The sequence below is a fragment of the Hyaena hyaena genome, unplaced genomic scaffold, assembly GCF_003009895.1.
Source record: "Hyaena hyaena isolate Hyena2069 unplaced genomic scaffold, ASM300989v1 scaffold_52, whole genome shotgun sequence".
Lineage (NCBI taxonomy): Eukaryota > Metazoa > Chordata > Mammalia > Carnivora > Hyaenidae > Hyaena > Hyaena hyaena.
In genome coordinates this window covers 3,860,203-3,879,342 of record NW_024080684.1, presented here as the reverse complement: position 1 = coordinate 3,879,342, position 19,140 = coordinate 3,860,203, and the positions used below count along the sequence as shown (strand labels likewise).

The window sequence follows — 19,140 nt, the reverse complement described above, 5'->3', positions numbered from 1 at the left end:
CCTGGAGCTTGTTTCAGTCTGTGACTCCCTCTCTCTCTGACCCTCCCCTGCTCACGCTGTCTCTCTCTCTGTCTCTCTCCTAGAAATAAATAAAACATTTAAAAAAAGAAAAAAGAAAATGAGATAGAATCTTATTAAAGTGATATCCATGTTTAAAATATCAACATCTAGAGGTACCTGGGTGGCTCAGTTGGTAAAGCATCTGACTTCAGCTCAGGTCATGATCTCATGGTTCATGAGTTCGAGCCCCACATCAGGTTCTATGCTGACAATGTGGAACCTGGAACCTGCTTTGAATTGTCCCCCTCTCTCTCTGCCTCTACCCTGCTCACACACACACACCTTCCCTCTCCCTCTCTCTTTTTCTCTCTCTCCACTCTCTCTATCTCTAAGATAAACATTAAAAAAAATTTTTTTAAATCAACATCTAGACTATTCAGTCTAATAATCTAGTTTGGTTTGCCTTCAGTATTTCTCTAGTCATTAAAGGAAAGCCAGAGATTACTGAAATTCAAATCAGGCCATTTTGTACCTATTTAATAACACTGGGAAAAGGATTATTTGATTGGAGGATAAAAACTATTGGCTTAAAATAGTTAATGAGAGATCTGATTTTTAATTATCCTTACTATAATTCTTGCCCTCATACCACAAATAATTCTAAGAACTTGCTGGAATATTTCTAAATCCTTGTTATGAAACTCCACTATAGTACATTTTATATATAAGCAAGATATACCTTAAATAAATTTGGGGTCATTTTTTTTCTTTTTTTTTTTAATGTTTTATTTATTTCTCAGAGAGAGAGAGAGAGAGAGAGCATGAGCAGGGGAGGGTCAGAGAGAGAGGGAGGCACAGAATCTGAAACAGGCTCCAGGCTCTGAGCTAGCTGTCAGCACAGAGCCCGATACGGGGCTCGAACCCACGAACCATGAGATTATGACCCGAGCCGAAGTCGGATGTCTAACCGACTGAGCCAACCAGGCACCCCTGGGGTCATATTTTTTCTAAGAGTTGGGTTAAAAGCATTTTATCAGAACCTTGGAATGCTAAACTGTATTTTGTCATGTAGCTCCTTCATAGCTACTAAGTCACTAAACCCTATAATTTGCTTAAATATTTGTTTTTTTCCCTTTATTATCAATTTGTAAAGGTAAAGATGGACAAGGTAGGAATTTAAGTGGTTGACAGAGTTCAGTCTCAGAATTACACTCCTGAAACAAACAAATGACCCTACTTTTATGATGATAATCTTGTAACACTGTTTACTTGGGTTTGTTTGGGTTTTACTCCTCTTTTGTTTTTTCTTAGTCTAGTCTTTGGGATCATATAAATCTGTCCAAGTTGGATCTCAAATAAAATATTAATTGGGATTTAGAACTATTAACATACTTATTTATGTAAATACCTTAGCATGGTTTGTTTTAGGAACTTCAACAATGAGAAATTTTTTGAAAGGTTTTCAACTTTACTGTGATTTTAGGAAATAAATATGAATAGTATTTTATTTCATTCTCTACTGGAAGCATTTTTTAGAAACAGACGTCTGCATTTGATTAATGTGACGAAAGGAGAGGCCATATTAAACTTCTTTTGTTGAGAAGAACGAGTTCTCTAATCAGTGTTTTTTTTAATTCACATTAAAATGATTATTATTGTTGCTTCATTATTTTACTTCATTCTTAGGGAAGATTTAAATAGAATTTCTAATTTTCAACTTAGGTTTTCAACTTCAGTTTGCTTGAAGACAAATGTAGGAAACATATTTATTAATTTAAATTGGAGCTCAAATGAGCTCACCTACAAAATTCGCCCGTATGTCCAATCCCACACCCCTCCACTCCCTCAAAAAACCTGAAAGAATATGTACTAAAACAGTAATAATAATGATCTAAACAATGACTTTAGCATTTCTGAAATACTTTGAGCATTTTCATATGTTTTAAAATACCTACGGTAAATCCGTATCAGTTTTATTACCAACAGGGAAAAAAAACCTTTTTTATTAAAAAAAGCAATTACTATGAGCACTGGACGTATGTATTAGGCCAAATTTACTATTTCCCCACCATCTATATTAGTCTGCTAGGGCCACCATACAAAATACTACAGACTGGGTGGCTTAAACCACGGTAATTTATTTTCTTACAATTTGAAGGCTGAGAGCCCAGTGTGTCTGCAGGTTGGCTTTGTCTGAAGACCTCTCTCCTTGGCTTGTAGATGCTGCCCTCTCTCTTCGTTCTCTTGGCCTTTCCTCTGTGTGCTTGCATCCTTGGCATCTCCCTCTCTTATAAGGACACCAGTCATCCTAGATTGGGTTCTTACTCTTATGACTTTATTTAACCTTAGTTACCTCTTCAAAGGCTCTGTCTTCAAATACAGTCACATTGGGGGCTACAACTTCAACATAGGAATTTGAGACACAATTCAGGAGACATAATTCAGTTCTTACCACCACCAGTTCCTAGCTACCATAAAACAAAAATTTCCACCTCTTAATCACATATGGAAATAAATTCAATGTGAAGAGACCGCAATGGCAAAGTACACTGGAGACGTAAAACAATTACGTGGGTAATGTAGGAAAAACATAAGGAGTAAGAGGAGAAAGGGCTGAATTTCTTACTTAATACTTGACTTATCTTGACCAATTTTACATTTGCTTTCTCTCTGTGCTACAATTATGGAAACCGGATATTTTCTGGTCTTCAATGTACCTGCAGCATGAACCACTCTGCTGCAAATTAGATCACGTTAGTTAGTGCTAGAGCCCAGCCCCATTTACAGGGCATCTGATCAAAGGTGAGATGTGGCAGTTCTACCAGTATGCCATTTGGCTTCAAAGAAGTCCAGTTAAGTGGCTGTCCATGTCCCAGTAGTTTAATCTGAAATTAGAAACATACACACAAATGTCTTCAAATGTATCTCTTTGACTCATCCACTTGATTCAGAAAGAGTGGCTGGTATTTCTTTAAAGCACTATAGACAGGAAACTCAGCTTTTGGTTTTATTTAGTGGTTCACAAGCTATTTTAACCTTTGATCCAAATGAGTGCATATATGTATCTTAGTCTTATATTCCTCTCAAATAAAAGCGTGCAAGAGTTGGAAGAGAAGAACTGTAAAGGCTGAATAGTGTTAGAGTAGGGAAAACACTGAAGAGAGAATCCGGGAAAATGACAGGACCAATCTGCCCAATGTAAGACTTGTATAGTTCTTGTATAGAATGTCCCTTATCTAGGAATCTACCCTTCCTCCCCAGATTTTCCAGTAACTGATCAACAATACATAAGTCTGATCAATTATTACTGTAATTGTTTTATATCCTTAGTCTTACATTAAATGGATTTTAAAATGTTTTGTACATATCTATGGTTATTTTGAACCAAAAAACTTTGCCTATCATGTAGAGCAACACAAAAACAAAACCCATGAACTTTTAAGATAACAGTCAATGGGGGCCAAACAAAATATAGATAAAACAAAAAGATCATGTCATACCCAGGCCACTAAGCTGTAATTAAACATTGAATCTTAATTCCATCTTCCTTTCTGCCAGACTGACTACAGTTTAGAAATGAAATATGGAAAGATGATACAAGGAGAAGCATATGGACAATCTATGTCCAAGGAAATCGTTTCTTTAAAAGCAAGCTATAAAATATATCAAAATGAACTCAGTGCCAGGTCTGTTGGCTACAACTGTTAGATTAACTTCCTCCAGATTTTCTTAATGACCTTAAAATAGTATGACTACAACATCTTACTTTTATCCAGGCATATTCTAGAATGGATGTCTGAGAGAGAACTTGAATTTGCTTTCCTCATTTATTTATGGATAAATACCGGAATCATTTTGGGTATATGCAGAACTTGAAGAACATAACATAACCATAAAAAAATAGTATCTATTTTACATTGATATGTATGGAGATAATAGAGCTGTTTTAGAAGTTTAGTTTTTTGGGAAACAAAAGAAAATTTTCCAAGATTTGGCCAAACATTGCCATTGATGAAATTCATTTTAAAATTACAGGTATCCCCAACTAGTCTGTGTTATATCCCTTCACTTTCATAAAAGGCCTACATTAGTACCTGTTTTTGTAACTGAAAGAAATCTAAAGAGGATTTTCACTTTTACAAAAAAAGGCAAAAAGTAAAATAGCATTTAGTGTTTGTTTTGCAGAGAGCTGTTTTAGAGGCAGTGCATACCCCCAGCAGCAGCAAGAGGTAACCTCAGGTTCCTTCCTCCACTCAGCATCTCAGCATCCAGCTGCCATAGCTTTGCACTGAGTCTGTGAGCATCTGTGCATTGTCTCCATTCATTTTGTGCATCCGTTAGCAAGATGTGCTCTAAGGTATCAGAAGACCTCTTCTGAGAGAGGTTATCATGGGGGTCTGGACTGTTCAAAAACATTTCCACATAAATTAATGGTAATTGCTTCTTTGCTTTACACCATTTCAGCTTATGAAAGATTTTATAGGACTGCTCTGCTTTCGGATGTAGTAGGGAAAACCCATACTCTCATGAGGTATAAAAGGAACATATGTAGGGCTCTCCTTGAAGTTCGAAGTTTCATCCTGTTTTTCACTAGGATAAGGTAGCTAGCAATTTAAAGGCACAATAAAGATAAAATATCCTTACCTCTGTTGCCCCCAAAGTAGCAATGGGTTGGCCAAGAAACAGATGTCTTGATGTGGGCCATTTAAGATATATGGCATAGACCAGCTTCTGTTTCGGTTTGGATGTGTACCTGGTTAAAAGGCCGGGGGGAGGGAAGCAGAGTAATATTTCTTATGTGTCAGGTATGGAATTGTTTTACAGAGATACTGTCATGCAGTAAATATTTACCCATATCTTCATTAATAGAGGGAAGGAAAAATAGCTCCATGATGGAGTAAAAAGCACCCAAAAGGGGTTCCCAATTATAATGTATCTTTTGGAGGCTGAAGGGGATTCCCCACCCCCACCAAGCAATTCTCTGACACCAGCTGGGTGTCCTACAATTCAACTGAATTCTGACACAATCTACCTGGAGATGGTGTCAGAGTCCACAGGTCAAGGATTCAGTCCTACGAGACTGCTAGCCTGCACCACTAAACTTCAGACACCAATCACAAGTCCAAGGTATCACCTGGTCTTCTAACCCACCAGCTATAGATGGGAGGTTCCAACAACCTCCTCCTTGGGTTCAATTAATTTTCTACAGCGGCTCACAAAACTCACACAAACATCTTACTTACTGGCAGGATATTATAACAGGATAAAAAAACTCAGAAACAGCCAAAAGAAAGAGACGTATAGGGCAAGGTATGGGGAAAGGGCATGGAGCTCCCATGAACTTTCCAGGCACACCACTCTCCTAACAATGCTGAAGCTCTCCGAACCCGGTCCTTTTGGGTTTTATGGAGGCTTCGTTACATGGTTATGATTAATTAAAGTCACTGGTCACTGGTGACTGATTCAACCTCCAGCCTGTCTCCTCAACCTGGAGGTGGGGGGTGGGACTGAAGTCTCCAAGCAACCAGCCTCACCCTTGGTGAAGTGGAAAAGTCACCTCATTAACATAGAAAAAGACATCTGTATAGTTCTTGTCACTTAGGAAACTCCAAGAGTTTAAGGAGCTCTATGGCAGAAATGGGGACAAGACCAAATATATACTTATTATCATAAATCATAATATCATAGCACCTCCCTCCCCCACTTTCCCTCTACTAAAAATAACAAAGACTTTTCTAATATTACTCTTCATCAGACTGTACCCATGGAGTTGGAAATAGGATGGAATTATGAGCAAAGAAGGTAAGATCCAGGAGTAAATGGCTTTCCACCTGCTGATCCAAATCTTTATATTCCCCCATCAAAAAATATGTATGTGTCAATGCTGGGCCATGTCCTGAGGTGTTAGGGATACAACAGGAAACAAAACACTTAGTTCTTATTCTTAATGGAACTTAAGACTAGAGTGAGGAAGACAGACAGTCAATAATCACACAAATAATGTCAAAGTGTGAGTTTTGACAAGCACAAGAAAAGAAAAGGAAATTGAAAGATTATAACCAAGGGATCTCTTAGATCAGACCATCAGTGGGGTGCCTATGTGGCTCAGTCAGTTATGTGACCGACTCTTGACTCTTGATTTCAGCTCTGTGAGAAACAAGCCCACTGACCCAAGCAAAGGAGGAACTTGGAGACTCTGAGCACAGTATAGCAAGGCTTTAATCAACATTCTTGCAAGACTGGGTGTGTGACAGACAGGCACACTCCAGGGAATTACAGCAGGCAATTTATCTGCTAGCATGAAGTCCCTCCCCTGATTCCTGATCTGCTGAGTACTACAGAGGTTACAGCCTTATGGAAGTCACCTATGCTCATGTAAGGCAAAAAGTAGTCTGATTGAAACAAATGTACATTCCTTGAGGTGACCCAGACACTTCAGTTCTTTGGCGCATGCCCATTGCAAAACCTGTGAAAAATAAGCCTGTGAAAAGGAGAAGGGAAGAAGAATCAGGAAGTGAAGTGTCTAAGGGTTTGGGACTTCACTGGAGAGGTGCATATTTCCAATAGGTTGTAAACCTATTGGTAACTAGATAGCACAGCTTTTACTTGGTATTTCTTTTTTTTAATGTTTTTTTTAAAAATTTATTTCTGAGAGAGAAAGACAGTGTGAGCAGGGGAGGGTCAGAGAGAGAGGGAGACACAGAATCTGAAGCAGACTCCAGGCTCTGAGCTGGCAGTCAGCACAGAGCCCATCGCGGGGCTCGAACCCACAAACCGTGATATCATGACCAGAGCCCAAGTCAGACGCTTAACCGACTGAGCCACCCAGGCGCCCCTATTTGGTATTTCTGAAAACAAATCATCTCATTTACTTCTCATAGGCTCAGGTCATGATCTCACTGTGGTTTGTGGGTTTGAGCCCTGCATTGGGCTCCATGCTAACAACGCAGAACCTGCTTGGAATTCTCTCCCTCTCTCTCTGCCCCTCCCTCACTTGCACTCTATCTTTCTCCCTCAAAATAAATAACATTTTAAAGAAATTTTAATTAAAAAAAAGATTAGACCATGAGCAGAAGCCTCCCTAAGAAGCTGACATTTCATCTGAGACCTAGAGGATGAATGAGAAAAAAGGAGAAAAGGTAAGAGTAAGCTCTAGACAAAGAAAACAGAACTCACTCATTCTTAATTTTTTAACATTTATTGAAATCTTAAAATGCTAACCACTGTTTTAGAGCTGGAGACACAGCACTGAACACAGTCCCTGTCCTTATGGAGCTTATGTGGTAGTGGAAAAATTAGAATAAGAATGCAATGATTAAGTCCTATGGGGAAAACTGAAGCCAGGTGAGAACAGAGCATGCAAGGTTGGAAAGGAGGGATGTGGTTGTTATTTTCAATCTAATAGTCCATTAGACCTCTTTGAGGAGGTGGCTTTGAGGAGACCTGAAGAATGTGAGTTTCCAGAGGAAGAGAGCACAGTAAGCAAGCGTCTGCTTGACCTGCTGACATGGCAGCAAGAAGGGCAGGAGAGAAAGTGAGGGAAAGCATGATGGCAACCAAGACCAGAGACCGCAAGGAGCCAGTTTTTATAGGACCTTGTAAGCCTCTCTATAAGATCTGGCTTGTTCTCTAAGACCAGAAGCCATTGGAGAAATTTGAGCATAGGAGTGACATAACCTGACTTTATTATTTCAAAGGTTTTGTGGCAGAAAGATGAAAGGGGCAAGGATGGGTGTAAACAGATCAGTCAAAAGAAGCTTCTAGGGGCACCTGGGTGGCTGTCGGTTAGGCTCTGACCTCGGCCCAGGTAAGGATCTCACAGTTTGTGAGTTTGAGCCCCACAATGGGCTGTGGGCTGTCAGCACAGAGCCTGCTTTGGATCCTCTGTCTTCCTCTCTCTTTGCTCCCCTCTCCTGCTCATGCTCGCTCGCTCTCTCCCTCTCTCTCTCTCAAAAATAAACTTTTAAAAAATGCTCTTTAAAAAAACCTTCAGGTTTAGATTTATTAGAATAACATGAACAAATTATCAGGTTTTTATGAATTAAAATAATGCTATTATTTGGACTGATTTTAAATATTTTTTTGGCACCTCTTCCTTGCCAGTTTCGATGGAGCATCTGCAGAAATGAGGATTAAATGACTAAATCAAAGTCCTCTTTTTGGATTAGCCACTCAGCATCTTTCATTTTTCTGAATGGCTTATGATTTTTATAAGAGCTGACTTTTTTCACCAAAATTTGCCCACGCTTAGGAAGTTTCTAGATAGGGTTTAAGCTTGACTGGATAAACAATAAGTGTTCAAGCACATGCTGATTTCTTCTAGAGTAAATAAAGTTTGGAAAGTGCTTTGTATAATAGGCATGCCTCCAACTTCCTTTTTTATCCTACTTTTCTCTTTGTATCTCAGAAATTTTAGATGCTTTCCTCCATCAAATAGTTCTTGGTAATAAGAATAACTTACCACACGTCTGAGGTGACATCACTCTGGGATCTCCAGGGGTGGGTTTCATAAATAGCTTCTCCATTGACTTTTAGCCAGGTCCCCATTTGCCTCAATCGCTCCTCAAAAATTACAGGAATTGTGCCATCGTGTGTGGGCCCAATATTCATTAAAAGATTTCCTCCACATGAAACTGTTTCTACAAGTTCCTAAAAAAAATTAAGAATAAAGTTCTTAGGTAGATGAAACAACTCCATCGTCAATGTGTTAATAATACGTTGTGTTTGTGTGCTTACACACGCATATGTAACCACTGTCCAGAAGATCAAACACAGAACATAGAATAGTATCCTGTGTTTACAGGCCCCGGAGCTCTACAAATTATAAAACATAATTCTCACACATCCACACAATTAAGAATATTACCTTAATAGTCACCTGACATTTTATAGTACCTTCACTAGTTCTTCAATTGTAAGGTAGTCACTGAGTCTGGCTTCTCTCCTGTAACCCCAGGAAAACTTGTCTATTGTCATGCAGTTTTCCCATTTATGAGGCAGAAGATGTCCTGGGTGGTAACGATCACTGCAGGTGTAATAGCCACCATGCTTACAGATGGTACCAACTCCCCAACGGTCATTGGTGACAACCGTGTCCCGAACAGGGCTGAAATATAATTTTTTAAACAAAAAATAAAATATTTTACATAAAAGGAAATGTCACTGAAAAGAAGTCTAACTGAAATCCCCTCCTGAGAAATAATCATAGCATAAATAGCATAGAGCAAAGCCCACAGTTTTGAAGCCAAATACCCGTGGGTGGGCTACAGTCTGGGCTTGGTCACTTTCTGAGCTCCCTGCCCCAGCATGAGTGACCTAACTCCTCTGAATAATCTCCTCATCTGTTCTTAGATCAGAAATCATTTATGTAGGGGCACCAGGGTGGCTCAGTCGGTTAAGGGTCTGACTTCGGCTCATATCATGGTCTTGTGGTTTGTGGGTTCGAGCCCAACATCGGGCTCTGTGCTGACAGCTCAGAGCCCAGAGCTTGCTTCAGATCCTGTGAGTCCCTTTCTCCCCATCCCCCCCACTCACGCCCTCTCTCTGTATCTCAAAAATGAATAAACATTAAAAAAAGAAAGTAAAAAGAATTTATGTCAAACACCTAGCCCTAACCTAGTACCCAACACATACAGCACTTAAAAGAGTATCATTCTGTTATATGAAGCTCCTTCTCCCACATATTATGAATGATAGCCAGAACTTAACTTAACACTCAAAACATTCTTCTCAAAAAAAATAAATAAATAAAGACTCCTGGGTGGCTCAGTCAGCTAAGCATCTGACTTCAGCTCAGGTCGTTATCTCACAGCTCATGGGTTCAAGCCCCAAATTGGGCTTTGTCCTGACAGCTCAGAGCCTGGAGCCTGCTTCATATTCCTTGTCTCCCTCTCTCTGTTCCTCCCCAGCTTGTGCTCTCTCTCTCTCTCTCTCTCTCTCAAAAATAAACATTAAAAAAATTTTTTAAAACATTCTTCTCACCTATAACCAAATAATCTCATACATATTCTAGCTTTTCTCTTACAATTGTGCCTGATGTTGAAAAATCTCCAGAAGGTTGACTGTTGCCATCATGGAATGCGTGGTGGCATGAAATAATCCCCACAATGGTATTATCACAGCAGGTGGGAAGCTCCTGCACCTCTCCACTTAGAAGAGACAGTTTGATTTATGAACTGAAGTGGATGGTTCCCAGTCTTTCCCCTTGGACGTACCTGGGCAAACTGCTGCCTTAAGTATTAAGAGCTTCCAGAGTATCTGTATGCACACCCCTCGTGTGTCCAGGGAACGCAAGTACACCGCTCCCTGACTTCATAGCACAACACCAAGTATTTCCTAGTTACAAATATAAATTTGGTCACAAGGTTCAAGCCTAATAGAGGAGCTCAGCCAGAACCCCTTGTTCTAATGGGGCAGTCTGGATGGAACATGCTAGAAAGCAACAGGTGAAGAAGCAACGGTGGTGCTTGATGCAGGAAAAGAGGAGGCAGACAAGGCTGACAGGGACTGAGCACCAAAGATACCAAAGGGGAAGATGAAAAGAAGCCATTAGAGGAATTGAAAACCACATAATCACAGGGATGAATTGTCTCAGCAGGGAAAAGGGGAAAACCTATAAAATTAACATCTTCAAAGTTCTTGATTCTGTGATTTTATCTTTTTTTTCCAGTGATTTCAAATTTTTGGTGGTTTTTAGTGATTTCAAAATCAGACTCTTGAGTTGTATTTGACTCCTGATTTGTAAGTCTTGATTACTGACAGATTACTTTGAGTAAAAACTGATATATCTAGGGATGCCTGCGTGGCTCAATCAGTTAAGTGTCTGACTTTAGCTCAGGTCATGATCTCATGGCTTATGAGTTTGAGCCCCACATTGGGCTCTTTGCTGCCAGCACAGAGCCCACTTCAGACCCTCTGTCCCCCTCTCTCTGCCTCTCTCTCTCTTTCTCTCTCTCTCGCAAAAATAAACATTAGAAGACCTGATATATCTAATAAGCATTATTTACAATGATTTCCCCCTGCCTCACACCATAGATAAGCCCAAAAGAGAATGTTTCACAAAACAAGGGAATTCAAACATTATACATGTATGAGGGACATTTGGGGTCACCATGGCGATATAATAGTACATCCACCTTTGGTTATATAGCCAGGCTAAGAAGACTGTGCTGTTCCAGTAGTCATCAGGGGCATCTCCATCACCATCCGACCACAGGACCTCCGGCCGATACTTGTTCACTAGCTCGTAGAGTTCTGGCAGCGTCTTAGAAACTGGAAATTGTTGCTGATGGAATGACCTGGACTTATCCTCAAGGAAGAGTGGATGAAACCATTCAAAGAGGGAATGATACAGTCCAAAGCGAAGGTCAGTTCTGTTCCTAATGGCTGCCTCAAACTCCTTGACAAGGTCCCTCTTCGGCCCCACATCTACGGCATTCCAGTTCCATGAATACTTTGAGCCCCACAGGGTAAAGCCTGTACAATTATAGTAAGAGTCTTTGTAAGAATGTGAATCTGCTTTAGTACATTTCCACCTATACAAATGCCAAAACAGTATATGTGACACACAAAAACTTCTACCACTGCTTTATGGAACTTCTTCCCAGAGCACATATTCTGTTTTTATATGAGAAACAAATGAGAATCTAAACAAGGTGGAACTAAGGCTTTTTTAAGTAACATTCTGGGTACTCTTTAAGGCCTGCCTAGTTTGATCTATCTCCTGTATTTTTCCTCTTAGAATATAAGCTCCTTGAGGTGGTTCAGTCAGTTAAGAGTCCAACTCTTAATTTCAGCCCAGGTCATGATCTCACAGTTCGTGGGATTGAGCCCCACATCAGGATTCACATCAGGATTCTCTCTCCCTCTCTCTCTCTCTCTCTCAATAAATAAATAAACTTTTAAAACAATGGTTCTAAAATGACTCATTCTTGTCAAAGATGTTTGTGGTGAGCTTCAAAGCAGCAATATTTAAAGTCCTATTCAAAATGTACCAACTTGACAAGATCTAACGCCAGACAGTATTAACGCTTCATCACCACCACGTAAGCTCACAGAAAGATCGTCCTGCCTAAGCAAGCTCGGCGGGACTTTTTTCATAAAGCAGTACAAACATCTGAAAATGTGAGTACAAGAAAGTTTACAGATGTGGGCTTCAGTATCTGTCCTCACGGTTTGATTAAAAGTCATTCTGTTTTGCATTACATAGCAGACAGACAGGGCTTTGCTACCACATTAGAGCAGGTATATTTTGGAACTTCCCATCCAAGGTCCTAGATCTCTGCCAATGTAAATGGCTTCAAATGTGAGATAGGAATGTCTTGTTTAATGAGAAAGGATGTGTTAGATCAAGCAGGAGGGCTTATAGCTTATGCTCAACACACTGCTGAAGATTACTTGGTAGCCCAAGCCATTGCTGACCGAGGTTGGAGGTTTGTGATGTCCACTCAGGTTGCAATGCAAAACTCTGGCTCTTATTCCGCTTCCCAGTTTTGATCCAGAATGATGAGATGGACCAAATTGAGAATTAATATGCTTCCTACTACAATAATTTGTGAGCCAATTTCAGAGTGCTTTGTTACCAGAATTATTGGATGGGTAGCCCACCATGAATTCAGATGGAACAGTATGGTGTTTCTCATGGGTCATTGCCTGCCCTGGTTTACATTTGACTACATTCAACTCAGGGGTGTCCCAGAGGCACACTGTGTTCTTCAAAATGTGATTATGCAGTAGCCTGGTTCCTCCATGAATCCATGACAATATACATTTTTTTGTCGGCATGATGGGACCCTACTGTAAGCTGGAGAACTGGTTGCTATAGATTATGCTGTGGCGGCACAGCGGAGGAATTTCTAGATGTATAACTACAGCTTTGTGACTGTACATAAAGGATAAAAGAAGTATTATAAATTATGTTCTTACAAATGCTTTTAAAGATCTAAAAAAAGTTATTTTTGTTTTGTTTTTAACACAAAATGTTTTAAAACAAAATGTGCCCATGTAATACTTTGTGCCATACAGCTTAGAGAGTTTACCTAGACATCAGGAAATCAACATGTTCACAAAAAAATACACTTTCTAAATATCCACCTCAGTAGGAGAAACATCTATAGGAGAAAATCATGAAGCCACCTGAATGTGGCCAAAGGGAAAAGTATCTGAAGATGATTACAGATTTTTGGTCTGGTTCTGCCCTCCTATTTCCCTCTCCACCCTTGTAGAAAATACTGTGGCAGAATTTCTTATGCCAAGGCAAAAATGCTCACGTAAAGGCAATCATCAAATGAATTAACATGTAGTTGGGACAGTAACAATTTGTTGATGCTTCCTTGATCTTTTGGATCCTGGAATGGTAATGGGTGGAAACTATCCTATTAATGTAGGACCACTATGATGGGTAATTTTATGTGTCAACTTGGCTGGGCCACAAGGCCATGACCTGACCTGAAATCAAGAGTTAGACGCTTAACAGACTGAGCCACCCAGGTACCCCAAGATTATTTAAATAGCTAGACTGATTTAAAAAGTTAATTAAAAAATAGGGGTACCTGGGTGGCTCAGTCAGTTGACTGTCTAACTTCAGCTCAGGTCATGACCTCATGGTTCATGGGTTCAAGCCCCACGTCTGGCTCTGTGCTTATAGCTCAGAGCCCCAAGCCTGCTGCAGAGTGTGTGTCTCCCTCTCTCTCTCCCTGCCCCTGCCTTGCTTGTGCCCTCTTTCTCCCTCAAAAATAAAACACTTTAAAAAAATGTAAATAGGTAGACTGAGTAAAGCAGATTGATCTCCCCAGTGTGGGTGGGCCTCAGTCAATCTCTTAAAGACCTAATCAGGATAAAAGGCTCGTTAAGAATTTCCTAGTAGCCTGTCTGAGCTCACACCTTCTCCCACCTTTGGACTCAGACTGTAAGTATACCTCAGGCTTTCTTGAGTCGACTTCTCAGCCTCCGTAACTGCAGGACTCAGTTTCTTATAACCAATCTCTTTTTATACATCAGACTTCCAATTGGTTCTGTTTCTCTGGAGAACCTTGACTCATATACCATGTTTCCTTTTAGATATTCTTCCACTATCTCTGCCATTTATGGGAACAGTTACAGTTCCATAATCTTTTTCCCTCCAGGTGACCTGTATCACTTTCATCACCAGCAAACTGCCTACCATTTGGCTATCTAAGAGTTGGCCAAAAGTGCAGCAAGGTGTTGGTAATGACACAAGACTGCAGCAGCACAATCCCCGTGGTGGTGGAGCCTTCCCAGAATGTATTACAGAGGTGCAGTGAAAGGGAAGAAGGCAAATGTAATTATAAACTTCATGCTGCAACTCACATTTCACTTCAAGTAGCTTCAAAAGAAATCTTGGAAATACTGTTATATATACACATAAAAAATATGATCATTTTTCTTTCTTTTTGTTTTTATGTGTGTGTGGGGTGGGGGGGTATGATCTTTCTACAAACCTAATGCCTCTCAATTGGAATGAAATATATGATCCCTTAAGTTACAGGCAAATGTCAGTAGCCACTTGACTGCTGCTCCTAAGAGAAAACTGATATGATGTGTTTTAGTTTCTTCTTCTAAAAGAACTACTTTACCTTTCATAACTATTGTCGGTGTTTGCAAATGTTGCACTTATTTACCTTCATGATGTTTGGAAGTTAAGACAGTGTATTTGGCACCAGAAGCCTGAAAAACATCTGCCCAGTGGCTTGCATTAAAAAACCGTGCTGTAAATAATGGTCCGAAATCCTCATATTTGAAATTAGGAGGGTAATTATTTTCCATAAACTCCACATACATTGGTATCTTTTTCTCTTGCCAATACCACCTGAAGGGAGGAAGAGAAACAACATGTAAATGGCATGCACATAAACATTTGAAATAATTGCCCCAGCTCCCTTTATTAATTCCCCCTTACTCAAATATTGCCCAGATTCTCTTTTTCACTTCCTTATTAGTTTGACTTTGCCTTAAGGAAAGCTTATGTAAACTTTCCTCATTTTCCAACCATCCTTCTGTGAAATCCCCTCAGCTCATAAATTAGAACATTCTAGACAACCCAGCCACCTACTTGCCCTTAATTCTTCATTTCTAAATCACAACATGTAGTCTATATCTTTAGATAGTTAGCCCTTTGCAAAATAAGTGCCAGTTTTTAAGAGGAAGACCACGTGCCTATAACAATATGAATCTTTTATATTCACCAGCAAAGAAGTGGGGGAGTTGGCAACAATAAAATTAAGAAGATGATGTTGTTTTATTTTAGTTTATTTTTTATGAATATGATTTATTGTCAAATCAGCCTACATACAATACCCAGTGCTCATCCCAACAAGTGGCCTCCTCAATGCCCATCACCCATTCTCCCCTCTCCCCACCCCCATCCACCCAGTTTGTTCTCTGTATTTAAGAGTCTCTTGTGGTTTTCCTCCCTACCTCTCTGTAACTATTTTTTTCCCCTTCCCTTCCCCCATGGTCTTCTATTAAGCTTCTCAAGATCCACCTATGAGTGAAGACATGTGATATCTGTCCTTCTCTGCCTTATTGCACTCAGCATAACACCCTCGAGTTCCATCCACATTGTTACAAATGACCAGATTGCATTCTTTCTCATTGCCATGTAGTATTCCATCGTATAGATAAACCACAGCTTCTTGATCCATTCGTCAGTTGATGGACACTTAGGCTCTTTCCATGATTTGGCTATTGTTGAGAGTGCTGCTATGAACATTGGGGTACATGTGCTCCTATGCATCAGCATTTCTGTATCCCTTGGGTAAATTCCTAGCAGTGCTATTGCTGGGTCATAGGGGAGTTCTATTGTTAGTTTTTTGAGGAGCCTCCACACTGTTTTCCAGAGGGGCTGCACTAGTTTCATTAAGATGCTGTTATTAATACATTGACTCTGCATTTAAGGATTCCTTGTTCTATGCATTCATTTTGAGCAAGGCCTTCCTGCCTTTGGACAAGGTTGTGTGAAGTTATGCCTGGATGCCATCAGGTGACATGAAGGGACAAGTCAACAGGCTGAGGATGACAGACATAGTTGTTCTTTGATTGTGTCCATGAGACAACTTCCTCTAAGTTTCTCATTACTTGAAGTAACAAGCCCCTATTATTACATCATGTATTTGGGATTTCTGTACCTTGAAGTGAAAGCTTCCTAACTGATCCATGATGCAGTTTTGCTTTTTAAATGGAACTATAAAAGACAAACTGGGACAGTTGGAAGGTTGAACATGGATAAGAGATTTCTTTTCTTCCATCACTGCTTAATTTGATCCGGCATTCTCTACTATAGGCCAGAGTTACTTTTCAAATGTCACACTAATAGAGGTAAAAAGAGTCATTTACTGTAAAGACTCCATCATTTATATCTGGAGTTGAACTACCATTAAAGACAGTCAGATATATTCATCTTTACCATTGACTGTCCTGAGTCATTGGAGGGGGGTGGGGTGGGGAGCAGAAGATTAGAAGGGACACAAAGGGAAACCATAAATAATTAAAGAATCTTCTACAGGGTTAATGCACTTCCAGACCATCTGAAATATATTCTAGTTAGCTTTTTTTAATTTTTTAAATGTTCATTCACTTTTGAGAGAGAGATAGAACACATGCGGGGGAGGGGCAGACACACAGGGAGACACAGAATCCAAAGCAGGCTACCGGCTCTGAGCCATCAGCACAGAGCCCAACATGGGCCTCAAACTCATGCACCATAAGATCATGACCTGAGCTGAGGTTGGTCGCTTAACCAACCAACTAAGCCATCCAGGTGCCTCCACATTCTAGTTAGTTTTATATTAGCGGTATCTTTATTGTTCTAAGTCAAAACAAACAATTCTGTATTTGTTGGTAGAAAATGAAAAGTTAACCACTGCAAAGAGCAATATGACTCAAAACTAGGTATTTTTGGTAGAGCATCAAATCCTCCTCCAGCACCAAATAAGCGTTTATCTAACATTCCTGGTTGAACAAAATGATAAGGTATAATTTATTATATCTTGATATGAGGGGAAGAAAATCTGTCAGTTTATGTAACTGGCTAATCTGAAACATTTCAAAAATAAACTCAAAATGCCTTACAGCACAAAACCTGCAAAGATTTATAATAGCCTTAAGTAATGTGTCTGGTAATACACAATGTGGGGAAAAAGAGTCCCTTGTTTTACAAGTTGACAGAAGAGTATATGAATAGCACCTCACAGCTTACACAGTTCTTTTACACCAGTTGGCCTCACTTAATAAAAGAAAGGTTACTGCTTGGGGGCCTGGTGGCTCGGTCAGTTAAGCCTCTGGCTCTTGATTCCAACTCAGGTTATGATCTCCTGGTTAGTGACCTCAAGCCCTGAGCTGTACTCCACACTTGAAGTGAGGAGCCTGCTCGGGACTCTCCCTCTCTCTCTCTCTCTCTCTCTCTCTCTCTCTCTGCCCTCCCTCTCTCTCTAAGTGCATGGACCAGCACTTAAAGCATACTTGCTGAATCCTTCCATGAACTGGGGTTCTAATTATAGAGCATTATGAAAAAACAGCAAAGGAAATGACAAAATAAATAAATGAAATAAACTTTAAAAAAGGTTACTGCTTGCAGAAAGTCAAGCTCTTTGTTGAAAGTAGTATGATGTATACAATGTAATGTCAATATCGTATACAGTTTACATTCTACTGTATCTACTATATATTGTATATATTAAATTTGATGCATACTAGGTATATAGTATAAGAGTTAAATACTCATTTATTTTCTTATTTTACATAGGAATGTATTATATATGTGTGCAGCATTATACATGTACGTATTTGATAACATTTCTATCTTGAAGAACTTAATACCGGAAGTATTTAATCAGGAAAGGTACGTGAAACAGTTCAAAGCTGTAAGAGACTACATGCACATTTTTACATGGAGCTCAAGGTAAAATCTAAAGAGCAATTTTTTTGTGCAGCACTTTTTATAGAATAGTCTACTAATTAACTAGAGATTTTCTTTAGGGTGACATTCTAGAACCTTTTTTTTTTTTTTTAAATTCCGAGAGCCACACATGGTAACATTTTAACATTAAAGAGCCAGCGCATGTCCAAATGAACATAAGTTTCCCACAGGCATAATTTGTGTTTTAGCCATACTTCAGGGCAGAACCATGTTGGGACCTCGAGTCTGTCCCCTTGGACAACACTTTACGCCCAAGAGCCACACAACTCTATGAATCTCTGGGTCGCTCTGCAGCTAGAGCGTGAAAATTACAGCCTGGGCCGTGCAGCCACCGAGAAGCAGAGGCCAGAGCTGCGCTGTCTGAGGACTCCCGCAGCCACGCGGAAGAGAAAGTCCAAGTTCGTCCAAGCTCTGACACAGTGAGTTACAGTTAACACCCGGAAGTGCAGGACGCCGCTGAAACACACCGCGGCAGGCGAAGCGGACCGGGGACCAGACCCTCAGACAGAGGCCGCGGGCTGGGCGGCGGCTGCGGGCCGGGGCACAAAAGCGGAGTCGGAGCCGACGGAGGGGGGCGCGCTCACCAGAACCACTCGCTCCCGAAACTGGGCACGGAGAACACCCCCCAGTGGACGAAGATGCCGAACTTGGCCTGGTCGAACCAGGCGGGCAGAGGGCGGGCGTCCAGGGACTTCCAGGTGGGGTCGAAGCGCGGGGCGCGCGCGGCGGCGCGGGGCGCGAGCGGCAGCAGCAGCAGCTGCAGCGCCAGCCCGAGCGCGGGGGACGCGGGGAGCGCGGGGGACCGCATGGCCGCGCGCCGCCCTCCGTGCCGTCGCCGCTCCGCGCGGCCTCTGGGCGCCCTTCCTTCCGCGGCTCCCGCGAAGTAAGCTCGGCTTACGAAGTCACCTGACCGCGCTGTCTGGAAAAAGGCGCCCTCCCCCCAGAGGCGTGGGAGGGGCTGCCGTCCCCGGCGCTCCAGGGACCCCAGGGGGGCTACCTCGCTCTAGGGGCCAGAAGTAGCCTCAGCCGGCCCTGCGGCTGCTTGGCTAGGGCTCCCAGGCGGTCTGGCCGCCTAGATGGGGGGCAGGTGAGTCAGGTCCGGGGGCCGCGGAAGCGCCTATTTGCTGGAGCAGCTCAACCCTTACCAACTGCCCGGGAGGGAGTGTAATGTGACTGTCCGTGTGGAACCCCGCACGCGGAGGCCG

The 19,140-nt window shown here is 41.2% G+C and overlaps 1 protein-coding gene and 1 pseudogene across 2 annotated transcripts; one reads left to right on the top strand and one right to left on the bottom strand.

Moving 5' to 3' along the window:
- Nucleotides 1-2,118: 2,118 nt before the first annotated feature.
- On the bottom strand, nt 2,119-18,909 carry FUCA2 (alpha-L-fucosidase 2). Of its 2 annotated transcripts, XM_039230873.1 has the most exons (7): nt 18,520-18,837; nt 14,640-14,827; nt 11,136-11,475; nt 8,896-9,106; nt 8,462-8,649; nt 4,645-4,753; nt 2,119-2,885 (listed from the first exon to the last, which is right to left on the bottom strand). In XM_039230873.1, exons 1-7 carry the CDS (start codon nt 18,741-18,743, stop codon nt 2,745-2,747), a joined length of 1,401 nt encoding a protein of 466 aa, XP_039086804.1. In that variant the 5' UTR covers nt 18,744-18,837; the 3' UTR covers nt 2,119-2,744. The 2 variants fall into 2 exon arrangements, with proteins under 2 accessions (XP_039086804.1, XP_039086805.1); XM_039230874.1 differs by lacking the exons at nt 2,119-2,885; nt 4,645-4,753 and adding an exon at nt 6,377-6,481 and having other exon boundaries at nt 18,520-18,909.
- Nucleotides 11,920-12,866, top strand: LOC120231034 (annotated as a pseudogene).
- Nucleotides 18,910-19,140: the final 231 nt, after the last annotated feature.